The sequence below is a fragment of the Coffea eugenioides genome, chromosome 11, assembly GCF_003713205.1.
Source record: "Coffea eugenioides isolate CCC68of chromosome 11, Ceug_1.0, whole genome shotgun sequence".
NCBI classification, from domain to species: Eukaryota; Viridiplantae; Streptophyta; class Magnoliopsida; order Gentianales; family Rubiaceae; genus Coffea; species Coffea eugenioides.
This window is the reverse complement of record NC_040045.1, coordinates 21,776,088-21,789,842: the sequence shown is the minus strand read 5'-3', so window position 1 is coordinate 21,789,842 and position 13,755 is coordinate 21,776,088. Positions and strand designations below refer to the sequence as shown.

The window sequence follows — 13,755 nt, the reverse complement described above, 5'->3', positions numbered from 1 at the left end:
TTTTGTTGTTTATTTTATAATTAATTTCCTCTATTATCTTATCAAATATAGATTAATTGTCAGATTCTACTCACTTTTAGAAATTTGTGGTTATTGCAGGGAGTAGAACAAAATACCATAAAAAGGTGCCAATTTGACGGTAGCCAGCAGAAGAGTTTGAGTAGCAGTCGACAAGGTAGAGACTAATTCGATTCTGTTTCCTTGTCTAGTGGAGAATATGCGGCGGCCAGGGGCAATTTTGGAAGACTGGACCACTTTTCTTCTTGTTGGCGGTTTCCAAAGAGGAGAAGTCAGAAGCGACTAGGGGTCTCTTCCCTTTCTTTTTGGGGAGTAACCGTATAGTAGTAGGAATTAGAGAGAAAAAGTAGCTGTCAATTTTGACTCCTTTTTGGCAATTGACTTTCTCATCTTTTGGTGTCTTTTTATTTTTCCTTGGTATGTCAAGAACCAAGAGGGCACAATTAGTCATCTCTAGACTTTGTAGCCTTAGACATTATTCCTAATTACATCGGCTTTTTCATCGCAATTTTGGAGGCAATGTATGCAACAATTACTTCTACAATTGTGCGTGGGTTTTTCTCAACGGAGATGAACTAAGTCTATACTTCTAGTCAAGGAACTACGGAGGAATTGGTTCGACATAAATTTGAGATCTAACTGATTTTAGTTTTCCTATTATTTTATGGTATTCGTATATTTTCTGCTTTATTTTCTTATGGTTGTTGTATTATTCAATTGTCCCGGACCCGGATGTTAGATTAATTCAATAACCTAGAGTCAATTAGTATAATTAAATCCGTAATTGTTTGATTGTTCTAAATTAGTGGCAACTGGTATAATCGGGGTTATGTCAGAAAAATATATGGGCTAATTTGTAAACAACCCTCGTAGCGTATTGTTTGGTTAGAACATGGTTTCTCTGAATCTTAAAGCAATTGTGAAATTTAATTCTACGGTCGTACCTAGGATTATTTTACGATTAGGGCAATAGCTAACGGTTGTACCTTAACTATCGATAATTACGGAGAAATTGATTGTCATCGCTTGTTTGACAATTATAACTTGTTTATCAGTTTATATGTGAAATTATTCTTGCATCGATGATCAATTAGAAGAATCTTTTCTGAAGTTGCTTCTTGACTAGCGTTGTTCAATACTATTTGAGGTTTTACCTTATTGCTATTTAATTTCTATTTACTTTTTATTTGATTGCAATATTTGATTAGTATAGCTTATTGTTAATTTTTCTAAAATCCCCCATTGTCAGTTTGAACTTCAAATAGACAAATATCCCCCATCTCTGAGGATACGATCCTGCTTGCCCTGTATACAAATTAACAAGTTTTCGTGAATAGATTATGGTATATCGGATTAAACAAACTCTTCGGAGTCAAGATGAATATAGTAACCCATTGCACATCCAGATTCCGTGCTCCAGTACTAGAATTAACTCGAAACTGCTTTTGTTGGCAACTAGAATTTTCATTATGATTATTGCACAGATATCGACAACTTGTCAATATTTGGCGCCGTTGTCGGAGACTGACGTTAGTTAATTTATTTCTTTTTAAGTTCATGTTTTTTTAATTTTCTGGTGCCTTTTTTAGTTTATGCCTCGTTCTTCTCGTACAGGCGAATTAATTTTTTATCTTGAAGTAGAGAAGGCTGCGCGTAGAACAAGGAAAGAGACCAGGTAGCTTAGAGAAGAGCAATCTATTGCTATATCTCAGAGACCTGATCCAGAAGTTGAATTAACAAGTTTGTCTGGTGATACTTCGAGTGACCCGGATCGAGAAGAAGTCACTATGGCTAATGCATAGACATTAAGGGAGTTGGCTGCTCATAATTTAAATCAGCAGCCCTTATGCATTACTTTTCCACATCTAAATGAAAACACACCATTTGAATTGAAATCTGACCTAATTCATCTTTTACCATCCTGTCATGGTTTGCCAGGTGAGGAGTCTCATAAGCACTTGCAAGAGTTCGATGTTGTTTACAATAGTATGAAGCCCCTGAAAATTACGGAATAACAAATAAAAATGAGGGCATTCCCCTTCTCTCTCAAAGACTCGGCGAAGGATTGGTTACTACCTACCTCCAGGTAGCATCACCACTTGGAAGCAGCTAAAGAAAAAATTCCTGAAAAAGTATTTTCCTGCATCTCGAGTTGCAAGTTTGAGGAAGGAGATATGTGGTATCAAGTATCATCCAGGAGAGTCACTCTATGATTAATGGGAGCAATTCAAGAAGTTATGCATCAAGTGTCTTCAGCACTAAATAAGTGAGCAATTGCTCATGCAGTATTTTAACGAGGGCCTACTTTTCCGAGATATGAGTATAATTGATGTTGCAAATGGAGGGGAACTGGTGAACAAGACTTCTCGAGAAGCATGGGAGTTGATCGAAGGGATGGCTGAGAACTCGCAGCAGTTCGGTACAAGAAAGGATCTCCCTATACGCAGAGTGAATGAGGTAGAGACATCCTCTATCCAATAACAGTTGACTAAGTTGACATCATTTGTTAGGCAATTGGCTGTGAAAAATGCTCCACAAGCTAAGGTGTGTGGGATTTGCACTGCTATGGGTCATTCTATAGAGATGTGCCTGATGATTCAAGAAGAGAGTGCGAAGCAAGTAAATATGGTTGGTCACGCACCCGCGCCAAGAAAATCATATGACCCGTACTCGAACACGTACAATCCGGGTTGGAGAGATCACCCTAACTTTAACTATGGAAGAAACAGGCAATCAGATTTTGCACCAAATAGGTAGTAAGGGTATCAACAGCAGTATCAATCTCGCCCACCACCACCACCTCCAAGCTCAGACCCATCTTTGGAAGAAATGATGAAGCAACTAATTGCTAGCCAACAAAAGATGGAATCTAACATGCAAAGTCAAATGGGTCAGATACAAGCATTGCAAAATCAAATGAGTCAGATGGCAGTAGCAATCAACCACCTGAAATCCCAAGTTCACGAAAAATTGCTGTTTCAACCTGAACAGAACCCGAAGAACGTAAGTGCAATGACCTTAAGGAGTGGGAAAGAAATTCAGGGACCTGAATCCGTGACTTCAAAGGACAAGGATGAAGAGAAGATTGAGAAAGAACTTGAGGCAGAAAACATAAGTAGCAAAAATCCAGTAGTATTCCCTAACCCGATCATTGAAGTTAAAACTAATCTGCCTCTCTTTCCTAACAAGTTGGAGAAACCGAAAAAGCAGGACAAGGAGAAAGAGATCATGGAGGTATTTCACAAGGTAGAGATCAATATTCACCTGCTAAACGCAATCAAACAAGTGCCAAAGTATGCGAAATTTTTGAAGGATTTGTGCGTCAATCGAAGAAGGCTGAGGGGAGACGAAAGAGTTATTATAGGGGAGAACGTGTCAGTGGTTCTACAGAGGAAACTCCCACCAAAGTGCGGGGATCCAAATATGTTTACTATCCCCTGTAGCATAGGTAATACTTTGATTAGAAATGTCATGCTGGACTTCGGAGCATCGATCAATGTAATGCCAAAATCTATCTATGCTTCTTTGAACTTAGGTTCTTTAAAAGAAATTGGGATAATAATTCAATTAGCTGACCGAATAAATGCATACCCTGATGGGTTGGTGGAGGATGTGTTGGTTAAAATTAATGAATTGGTATTTTCAGCTGATTTTTATGTACTTGACATGGATGATGATCATTCCTTTGATCCCTCACATTTGTTATTAGGTAGACCCTTCTTGAGTACAGTGCAAACTAAAATCGATGTTAACAAGGGTACCTTGTCTACGGAATTTGATGAAAAAATTGTTTATTTTAATATCTTTGAAACTATGAAATACTTCTCGAACTCTAATTTTAGCTCCATTTTTTCTATGAATGCTATTGACCCTGCGGTGCAAGAAGTGTTTGAAATTGTTGGCAGGGAAAAATTAGAGGTTGCTTTAACCAAGCACCTAGAGTTGGAAACAACTCTTGAGGTAGAGTTGAGTGAAGAGTTGAAGTGTATGATTGGGGCGTTGCAATCGCTACTGATCACGACGACGAGGTATGAACTTGCATCTATTTTCATATCTGAACCTCACCAAAGGGTGTTACCGTCTGTGGTGCAGGCACCTGAGTTAGAATTGAAGCCTCTGCCGAAACATTTGAAATATGTATATTTGGACGAGAAAGAAACACTCCCGGTGATTATCTCAACAGGATTGTCGGAGATACAAGAGGACAAGTTAATCCGAATTCTTAGAAAGCATTAGGAGGCAATAGGATGGACCATCACCAACATTAAAGGAATCAGCCACTCTATCTATATGCACCGAATAAGGCTCGAAAAAGATGCCAAACCTGTACGGTAAACTCAAAGGAGGCTTAATCCCTCATGATGGAAGTGGTGAAGAAAGAGATATTGAAATTGTTAGATATGGGGATTATATATGCAATATTAAATAGCCCATGGGTGAACCCAGTACAGGTACTTCCAAAGAAGGTAAGAGTGACAGTGGAGGCCAACCAAACGAGTGAGCTCGTGCCAGTGCGCAAACCCACCGGATGGAGACAGTGTATAGATTATCGTAAATTAAATGCTGTCACAAAAAAGAACTATTTTTCTCTTCCATTTATTGACCAAATGATTGAGCAATTAGCTTTTCGAGCTTATTACTATTTTTTGGATAGATTTTTAGGGTATTTTCAAATTGCAATAGCACCAAAGGATCAAGAGAAAACGACCTTCACGTGCCCGTTCGGGACCTTTGCATATAGACGGATGCCATTCGGGTTGTACAATGCACCTGCAATATTTCAGAAGATGTATGGTGAGCATTTTTTCAGAATATATTGAGAAAATTATTGAGATTTTCATGGATGAGTTTAGTGTATATGGTGATAGTTTTGATAATTGTCTAGATAACCTGAAATTGATCTTGTTGAGATGTATAGAGACTAATCTCGTGCTTAATTGAAAAAAATGTCATTTTATGGTTCAGCATGGGATAGTTCTAGGTCATGTAGTATCCTCTAAGGGTATTGAGGTTGATCGGGATGAAATAGACATTATATCTGTTTTACCTTACCCCGCGAGTGTGCGGGAAGTGCGTTCTTTTTTTTGACATGCAGGTTTCTACCAGAGGTTCATCAAGGATTTCTCAAAAATTGAAGCCCCTCTGTTCAAGTTTTTACAAAAAGACGCAACTTTCGAGTTCGATGTCGAGTGCGAGAGAGTTTTGACAAGTTGAATGAGCTCCTGGCATCGCCACCGATCATCCAACCCCCTGACTGGAATCTACCTTTTGAGATCATGTGCGACGCTAGTGACTCTGCAGTGGGGGCAGTGTTGGGGCAAAGAGTAGGAAAAATAGCTCACACCATCTACTATGCGTCCCGAGCCTTGAATGGAGTTCAACTGAATTACTCCACTACTGAGAAGGAGGTTCTTGCAGTTATTTTTGCTCTAGAAAAATTTAGGTCATATTTATTAGGTGCTAAAGTTATTGTATTTTCTGATCATGCAGCCTTGAGGTACCTAATGACCAAGAAAGATGCAAAATCGAGGCTCATAAGGTGGATATTGCTCCTGCAAGAATTCGACCTGGAGATAAGGGATAAAAGAGGCTCAGAAAATTTGGTAGTTGACCATTTAAGTCGCATACCAGATGGAGAAGAGAACGTGCCATTGAGAGATACATTCCCTAATGAACAATTATTTTTTTAAAATTCTCAATTGCCTTGGTATGCTGATCTAGTTAACTACCTAGTAACTGGTAATTTCCTTGCAGGTTGGCCGAAAGCAAAGAGGGACAAGTTGAACAGCGATGCCAAATATTTCATATGGGATGACCCTTACTTGTGGAAGAGGTGCACTGATCAAGTAATGAGAAGATGCGTAAGTGAAGCTGAATTTCAGTCAATTTTAACTTTTTGTCATACTTTTACTTGTGGGGGTTATTTTGGATCGAAAAGAATGGCGCATAAGGTATTAGAAAGTGAGTTTTACTGGCCTTCGTTATTTAAAGATGCATATGTATTTTGTAAATCCTGTGATCGATGTCAAAGGGTAGATAATATAGCCCGTAGAGACCAAATGTCCCAAGTCCCAATGATTTTCGTAGAAATTTTTGATGTTTGGGGTATAAACTTTATAGGGTATTTTCCTACGTCGTTTGGTTTTATATATATATTGTTGGTAGTCGATTATATTTCCAAATGAGTGGAGGCTAGAGCCACCCGGACTAATGATTCAAAAATGGTTGCAGATTTTATTAAATCCAATATTTTTGTGTGTTTTGGAATGCCAAGGGCCATTGTTAGTGACAGGGGGATGCACTTCTGTAATAAGACCATAGCTACGCTATTTTAAAGGTATGGTGTGCTCTACAAGGTCTCGACATCATACCACCCTCAAACCAATGGTCAAGCGGAGATCTCGAATAGAGGATTAAATCGATATTGGAGAAAATGGTTCGCCCTGATAGGAAGGATTGGAGTCAAAGGTTGGAAGATGCACTTTGGGCCTATCAGACAACGTATAAAACCCCTATAGGGATGTCGCCCTATAGATTGGTATTCGGGAAGCCATGCCATCTTCCAGTGGTGTTCGAGCATAAGGTCTTTTGGGCGATAAAGTAGTGTAATATGAATTTAGAGGAGGCCGGTGTCCATCGAAAATTGGACCTGCAAGAATTGGAGGAGATCCGAAACGAATCGTATGAGAACGTAGTAATTTATAATGAGAGGAGTAAGGCGTTCCATGACCAACAAAACTCTAGAACGACCTTTGAAGTGGGTCAGAAGGTTCTCTTATACCAATCCAAGTTTAAACTGTTTCCAGGTAAACTGCGTTCCCAATGGATTGGTCCTTTTATTGTTACTCAGGTCTTCCATTATGGTGCAGTAGAAATCCAAAGCACTAAGACGGCCAAAAAGGTTTGTGGTGAATGGACATCGTCTCAAACACTATTACGAGGGTTTTTCAAGTGGAGAAATGGAGATGATACATTTGGACACCCCAAATTGCACCAATTGACGACACCTAGCCATGTCTAGCCAAAGACGTTAAAGAAAGGCATTTATTAGGAGACAACCCAATTTCTTTTAAGTTGTTTGTTCAATTTTAGCTGGTCGTTTCAGTGTATTTTCTGAAGTTTTCACAAATTTTTTGTTTAATTTTTCATTTTTGATGATTAATAGGTGTTCTCCAAACATGACGCGCCCGTGTCACTAGGATGCGTGATAATGTGCAACTCCCAAGTCGTTCGTCAGAAGGGTTTGCTCTCTCATGACGCTCCCACGTCGTATTGCCTAGAGAGCTCTTCCTTCGATCCTGGAGCGGACTGACAGACATGACGCACTCACGTCAACAGGGCGCGTGGTGTCTTTTAATTCAACATGCCCGCACCACCAGGGCATGTGATAATGAACAATTCTCAAAGTCTTCTTCAGAAGGGTTCTGACCCTCATGACACGCCCACGTCAACAAGGCCCGTGGTAATGAGCAATTCAACGATGCATCATCAGAAGGGTTTCTATCCTCATGACACGCCCGCATCAATAAGGCGCGCGACAACTTTCAAATCTTAACTCCTTCGTCAGATTCTGGCTTTCTTGACGTGCCCATGTCATGTTCACGGGAAAGGTATGTACTTCACAAAAACTGAAAACCATTTTTTCTTCCTCTTTTCTTTCTTTTTCTTTCTTTCTTCCTCTCTTTTTCTTTCTTTCTCTTTTCTTTCCTTCTTCTCCCCTGTTTCTCCTTTCCCCTCTTGGCCGAAACTCGAACACCCGCTGCTGCATTCTCCTTCTGCGCGCCTCTGCCTTCGCCATCCGCAACCTCCACCCATGATCACATCCTCCTCTCTCTCTCTTCGATCCAGCCGCGCGCCGCGAACTTCCACTTCCGCCACCGACGACCGCTCCCGCCCGCTAGCCCACGCCGCCGTCTTTAGCCGCTTCCCTCGCAAGCCTTCAAGACCGCTGTTGTGCACCGCCATCCTCGCTCAGCCCATGGTCGCGCAGCCCCCCAACCCCTCTCTCTCCCTCGCGTGGGCAACAGGACCTTCGCAAGCAGCCCCAGCCATCGCGGGAAGTCCAAGCGCCCTCACCTCTGTCGCGTCGCCTCCACCCAGCCACGCCGTCCTCGTGCTTCAGGGACCGATCTGGTATTTGCACCTCTCAAATCTTACCTGAGTATTTGAAGCATCACTTACGGGGATTGTTTGTTGGACTCACTTGAGATTCATCTGCTGCATTATTGCCTGATAGAGTCATCACTTGAGATTTTGTTGGCTCCAGTGTGCCTATGACTGCTTGTTTGTGAAACAACAGCTATTGTTAAGTCGATTGTTGCTATAGGTTTAGTTGCCACTTCTGTTTTACTACGGTCATTCAATTGCTGGAAAGAATTTTTGCCCTCGACTAGTGATTGTTCTGCTGCATTATTAATTGATTGAACTGGCGTGATTTGTTGGGAGCAATCTGCCTAGTTGATTTGGCTTGTTGATTTGTGGGGCATTTGTTAAAATTTTGGGTGGCCATAGTCGGCTTCTTACTGATTCAAATTGGACCACATCAGTGTTTATTTAAGTCCCCTATTGGCTTCATTGAACACAATTACTGCTCTTGGTTTGTTTGATTGCCATATTCGTTGAAATTGTTTACCTTGAAGTGACCTGTTGGACATCCTTTGCTTATTGATTGAAATTGCTGCATTGTTGGGAAATTTGTATAGACTTTGGGGGACTAAATTGTGCAATTTGTTGATTGGGTTGAAAACGGGAGACACTTGTGGCTATTGAATTGTTATTGATTTGAATTTGCTGGCTCCTGCATTTGTTGGAAATTCTGTCTCTTGTTGATTGGGTTGACTACTAGCGAACATGGTAAGACCAAAGTCCACTTCTAGGTTTAGAGCCTCTCAAACTCAGCCTACCCCACCCCAACCCACCATTCCTGTGAATGAACTTACCAATCAACCTTCCTCTTCAGGTGTCCGAACACGTTTAGGTAGGGGTAGGGGTGTTCATGTGGCTATACCCGCTCACTTTGGGGGGCATTTAAACTTCACTAGACCTGCCGATCAGCAGAGATATGCTAAGTGTTGTGAGCGGCGTATCATACCCTGTAAATATTGTGACAAAATTACTATGATGGCACTAGGTATTCGGGAGGAGGTTGAGCGGATGTTTACCGCCATTGGGTGGCGACCTTATCTTGATATCTTCTGTCCCACCTTTGTCGAACTAGTTAGGGAGTTTTACTCTACTTTTGAGTTCGACTTGCCTACGGGGTATACTGTAGATACCCCTAACGTGATTCACTTTCGCCTCATGGGTCAAGAGTTCAATTTCTCTATCACTCAGTTTAATTTGACTTTTGGATTCATTACTCAGGAGCATGCTGAGACTAGAGAACACGTCGAGAGTGCCTGAGATTACGTAGAGCCATTTTTCTCCCACTACCCCGATATTTGGAAGGACATGTCTGTCGACGGGGACCGCTATGACCCTTCTAGATCTAGGAGCTCCTATCTTAAGGATCCCAGTGCCCGATATGTTCTGCAATTCCTGGCTTATAGTTACTCGGGTATACTTTCTCAACCCGAGTTCTTCTTCATCTGGTGTATGAAGAACAGTATCAAGGTGAATTTGGAGTGTTGGTTGGCAGCACAATTCAAGACTGGCAGCACAATTCAAGACCGTTTTAGCTAAAAAGAACAAACCCTAAATCCTCGGGTCGTATATCATGCACCTGGCAATCCAGCTAGGGGTTCTTAAGCTGCAGGACCACGACCTACATTCGGCATTTGAAATGGAATTCTTGGATGCGGAGGCTCTTGAAAAGATGGGAGTTGTGGAGTCGGCTGACGATTACTATCGGTTTATACTTCCCGGACCCATTCAGGCACCTGGTTGACGCCCTCCTACACGCCTGGGATCCTCTTCGACTCCTAGACCTGTCGATGACACTGCCGGACCCTCTTCGTCTGTGCCTCCTCCGCCGATGGCCTCTGATGCTGAATGGCACCACTTGCAAGCACAGGTTCACCATATGGATGAGAGAGTGACGAACCTCGCCAACCAGGTGGCTCAAATGTCTCAGAACCTGGCCGCTTACTTCCATCATATCGACTTCACTCCACCATTCCCACCTATCCCTTAGCCACTCGAGAGGGAAGTTTCGTTGCCCTCTTTGCTTTATTTGCTCCATTACCTCCATTAAGGACAATGTCGGATTTAGGTATGGGGGGGGACAGCTGTGGTACTAGTATTTCTAGTTTTTAGTTTTTAGATGTTTTTCCTTTATTTTTCTATTTTTTCATTTAGTTTCTTTTGACTTTTATTAGTGATCAACTCTCCTATGGCTGCCAAGGTTTGATGTTGGTTGTTGATTCCAATTCTACTGTTGTCAAGTTTTAGTAATAAAATTGTATCACGTTGATTCGGTCAAGTCCGGAATGTCTCTTTGGTGAATATCGATGATTTTGTGACCCCTATAATTTCTGGTTACCTTTTCTAGGCGTAGGGAATAACTGTTTGGCATTTTGATGTGAGTTGATGCAATTATTAACTTTAGTTCTCCATGTTTGATGAATTGAGGCTAGCTGTTGTTATTTTATGTGACATTTTGAGTTACTTTGTTGCCTGGTTGTGAATAAAAGTTGGTTGTACTCCGCCAGTTATTATTGCTGAGTAACCGGGGATCTTTACCACAAGTGTCGATTCTCGCATCAAAAAATAGTAATTTCTATAAGTACGTGGTCGTATAGCGATAAGAGCTGAGTAACCGGACTCCTTCATCTGACAAATGTTGGAGTTCGCGTCAAAAGGCTCTAATAGCTAGAGACTAAGTCTATCATTACTATTGAAACGAAAAAAAAGAGAAAAATAGATAAGCGTGATAAAAAGGTGTGAAGGTTGTGTCAATACGTGATTAAAGTCAGCTTGCTGATTTATGGATTTAGTGTTGAGATTTTAGTTAATAGTTGGACCATTTGCTGATAAATGTTGAGCGAGCATTCCTTTTTCTTAGAATAGTTTGCCTTAAATTGGAGGAGTCCACGGTTTAGAAGCTAACCGAGGTGATGTTTCTTGGATCTTAACCATTGATGCTTGATAGGTGTTTTTCTTGGTATCTCGGTAATAAAATAGATGGAGCAATAGCCATTATCAGAAATTGGTGTCTGTTTGTTGCTCTCGTGCTTGAGGACAAGCATGGTCTAGGTGTGAGAGGAATTGATAGGTCGCAATTTTGTTGTTTATTTTATAATTAATTTTCCCTATTACCTTACCAAATGTGGATTAATTGTCAGTTTCTACTCACTTTTGAAAATTTGTGGTTATTGCAGGGAGTAGAACAAAATACCATAAAAAGGTGCCAATTTGACGGTAGCCAACAAAAGAGTTTGAGTAGCGGTCGACAAGGTAGAGACAGATTCGATTCTGTTTCCTTGTCTAGTGGAGAATATGCGGCAGCCAGGGGCAATTTTGGAAGACTGGACCACTTTTCTTCTTGTTGGCGGTTTCCAAAGAGGAGAAGTCAGAAGAGACTAAGGGTCTCTTCCCTTTCTTTTTGGGGAGTAACCGTATAGTTGATACGAATCTCGTTGGTGAAGAAGATTCGTGACCCAAGATCGTTTGTCGGATTCGTGATCGAACAAAAAACAAGGTAGCAGCAGAAACCCTACGATCCCTCTAATCCCCGTGATTACGAACTTATTCATACTATCTCAACCCATAATGAAACGAATTAGCGAACCTCAGGCAAGTGTAGAAGGCGCCACAATTCAAGTGTGATTCTTGAGTTGATAAGCCAAACAAGAACACTAGAGTATAACTCTAAGTTGTTCAAGGGTTGCTCGAAAGCTATGGAGAAAGTTCTCACACCAATTTTTTGGATAAAAAGTCTAACCCCTTCATTAATGTAATATGATTCCTTATATAGGCTACAAGTAACAACCTAATCTAATAAGCAAAAGAGGGCTATGGTGCAGCTGGTATGGAGCCCTAACAAGCGAAGGAAAACACAAAAGGAAGCTACAACCTCACCCCTCAACGGATAAGGCTTCGCGCGGACTTTCCTTCCTAGGCAGCCGACCTTAACCAACATATAATGACTAACAAAATGTCAATTCTACCCTTGGCGATTCTATGTGCAATATGCACTTAACCAATTATTCAAACAAATCAAGCTAATACGTAAATAACTGAAACTACTAAAATTGGAAACTAGGGTTTGGCAAAAGAATCCTAATCCTCGGGTATAGCTTCAATGCTCAATATAGGACCTCGATCACCTTCACTAGAGTGTGTGAATCCCTCAAAGGACTTATGTATGGCCTGAACAAGTACATTGAGTTGCTCACGAAGTCTCCTTGTGCGAGCTCTAGTGATGGGTCCGCTTGAAGCGTGCACACGATCCTCAGCCCCTCGATCACCCAAGCCACCGTTAGCGTACCCATGCACCATGATGCTATCAATAGTAGTAGGAATTAGAGAGAAAAAGTAGCCATCAATTTTGACTCCTTTTTGGCAATTGACTTTCTCATCTTTTGGTGTCTTTTTATTTTTCCTTGGTATGTCAAGAACCAAGGGGGGACAATTAGTCATCTCTGGACTTTGTAGCTTTAGACATTATTCCTAATTCCATCGGCTTTTTCATCGCAATTTTGGAGGCAATGTATGCAACAATTACTTCTACAATTGTGCGTGGGTTTTTCTCAATGGAGATGAACTAAGTCTATACTTGTAGTCAAGGAACAACGGAGGAATTGGTTCGACATAAATTGTGAGATTTAACTGATTTTAGTTTTCCTATTATTTTCTGGTATTCGTATATTTTCTGCTTTATTTTCTTATGGTTGTTGTATTATTCAATTGACCCGGACCCGGATGTTAGATTAATTCAATAACCTAGAGCCAATTAAAATAATTAAATCTGTAATTGTTTGATTGTTCTATATTAGTGGCAACTGGTATAATCAGGGTTATGTCAGAAAAATATACAGGTTAATTTGTAAACAACCCTCGTAGCGTGTTGTTTGGTTAGAACAGGGTTTCTTTGAATCTTAAAGCAATTGTGAAATTTAATTCTACGGTCGTACCTAGGATTATTTTGAGATTAGGGCAGTAGCAAACAATCGTACCTTAGCTATCGATAATTACGGAGAAATTGATGCCATCGTTTGTTTGACAATTATAACTTATTTATCAGTTTATATGTGGAATTATTCTTGCATCGATGATCAATTAGAAGAACCTTTTCCGAAGTTGCTTCTTGACTAGCGCTGTTCAATACTATTTGAGGTTTTACTTTATTGCCATTTAATTTCTTTTTACTTTTTATTTGATTGCAATATTTGATTAGTATAGCTTATTGTTAATTTCCTTAAAATCTCCCATTGTCAATTTGAACTTCAAAGAGACAAATATCTCCAGCCCCTGAGGATACAAATTAAATTAACAAGTTTTCGTGAATAGATTCTGGTATATCGGATTAACCAAACTCTTCAGAGTCAGGGTGAATCTAGTAACCCATTGCACATCCGGAGTCCCTACTCCAATACTAGAATTGACTCGAAACTGCTTTTGTTGGCAACTAAGATTTTCATTATTATTATTGCACAGGCATCGACAACCTATCATAGTTTATCTTAGCTTTTGGTAAAAATCATCACCTATTAAATTCTAGATTTTTATGTCAATTATTAAGAAATAAATTAACAGCAAAATTGCAAAAATGTACCTGAATTCATGTTGATAAACCAG

At 40.5% G+C, this 13,755-nt stretch overlaps 1 protein-coding gene across 1 annotated transcript; it reads left to right on the top strand.

Annotated features, from left to right (window-relative positions):
- The first annotated feature begins 2,880 nt into the window (after positions 1-2,880).
- Positions 2,881-4,254, top strand: LOC113752056. The gene has a single exon (XM_027296195.1). The coding sequence runs from the start codon at positions 2,881-2,883 to the stop codon at positions 4,252-4,254; it is 1,374 nt and encodes a 457-aa protein (XP_027151996.1).
- Positions 4,255-13,755: the final 9,501 nt, after the last annotated feature.

Coding starts and splice junctions, on each gene's coding strand:
- LOC113752056 (XM_027296195.1), top strand. CDS start 2,881: ATGGAATCTAACATGCAAAGTCAAATGGGTCAGATACAAGCATTGCAA.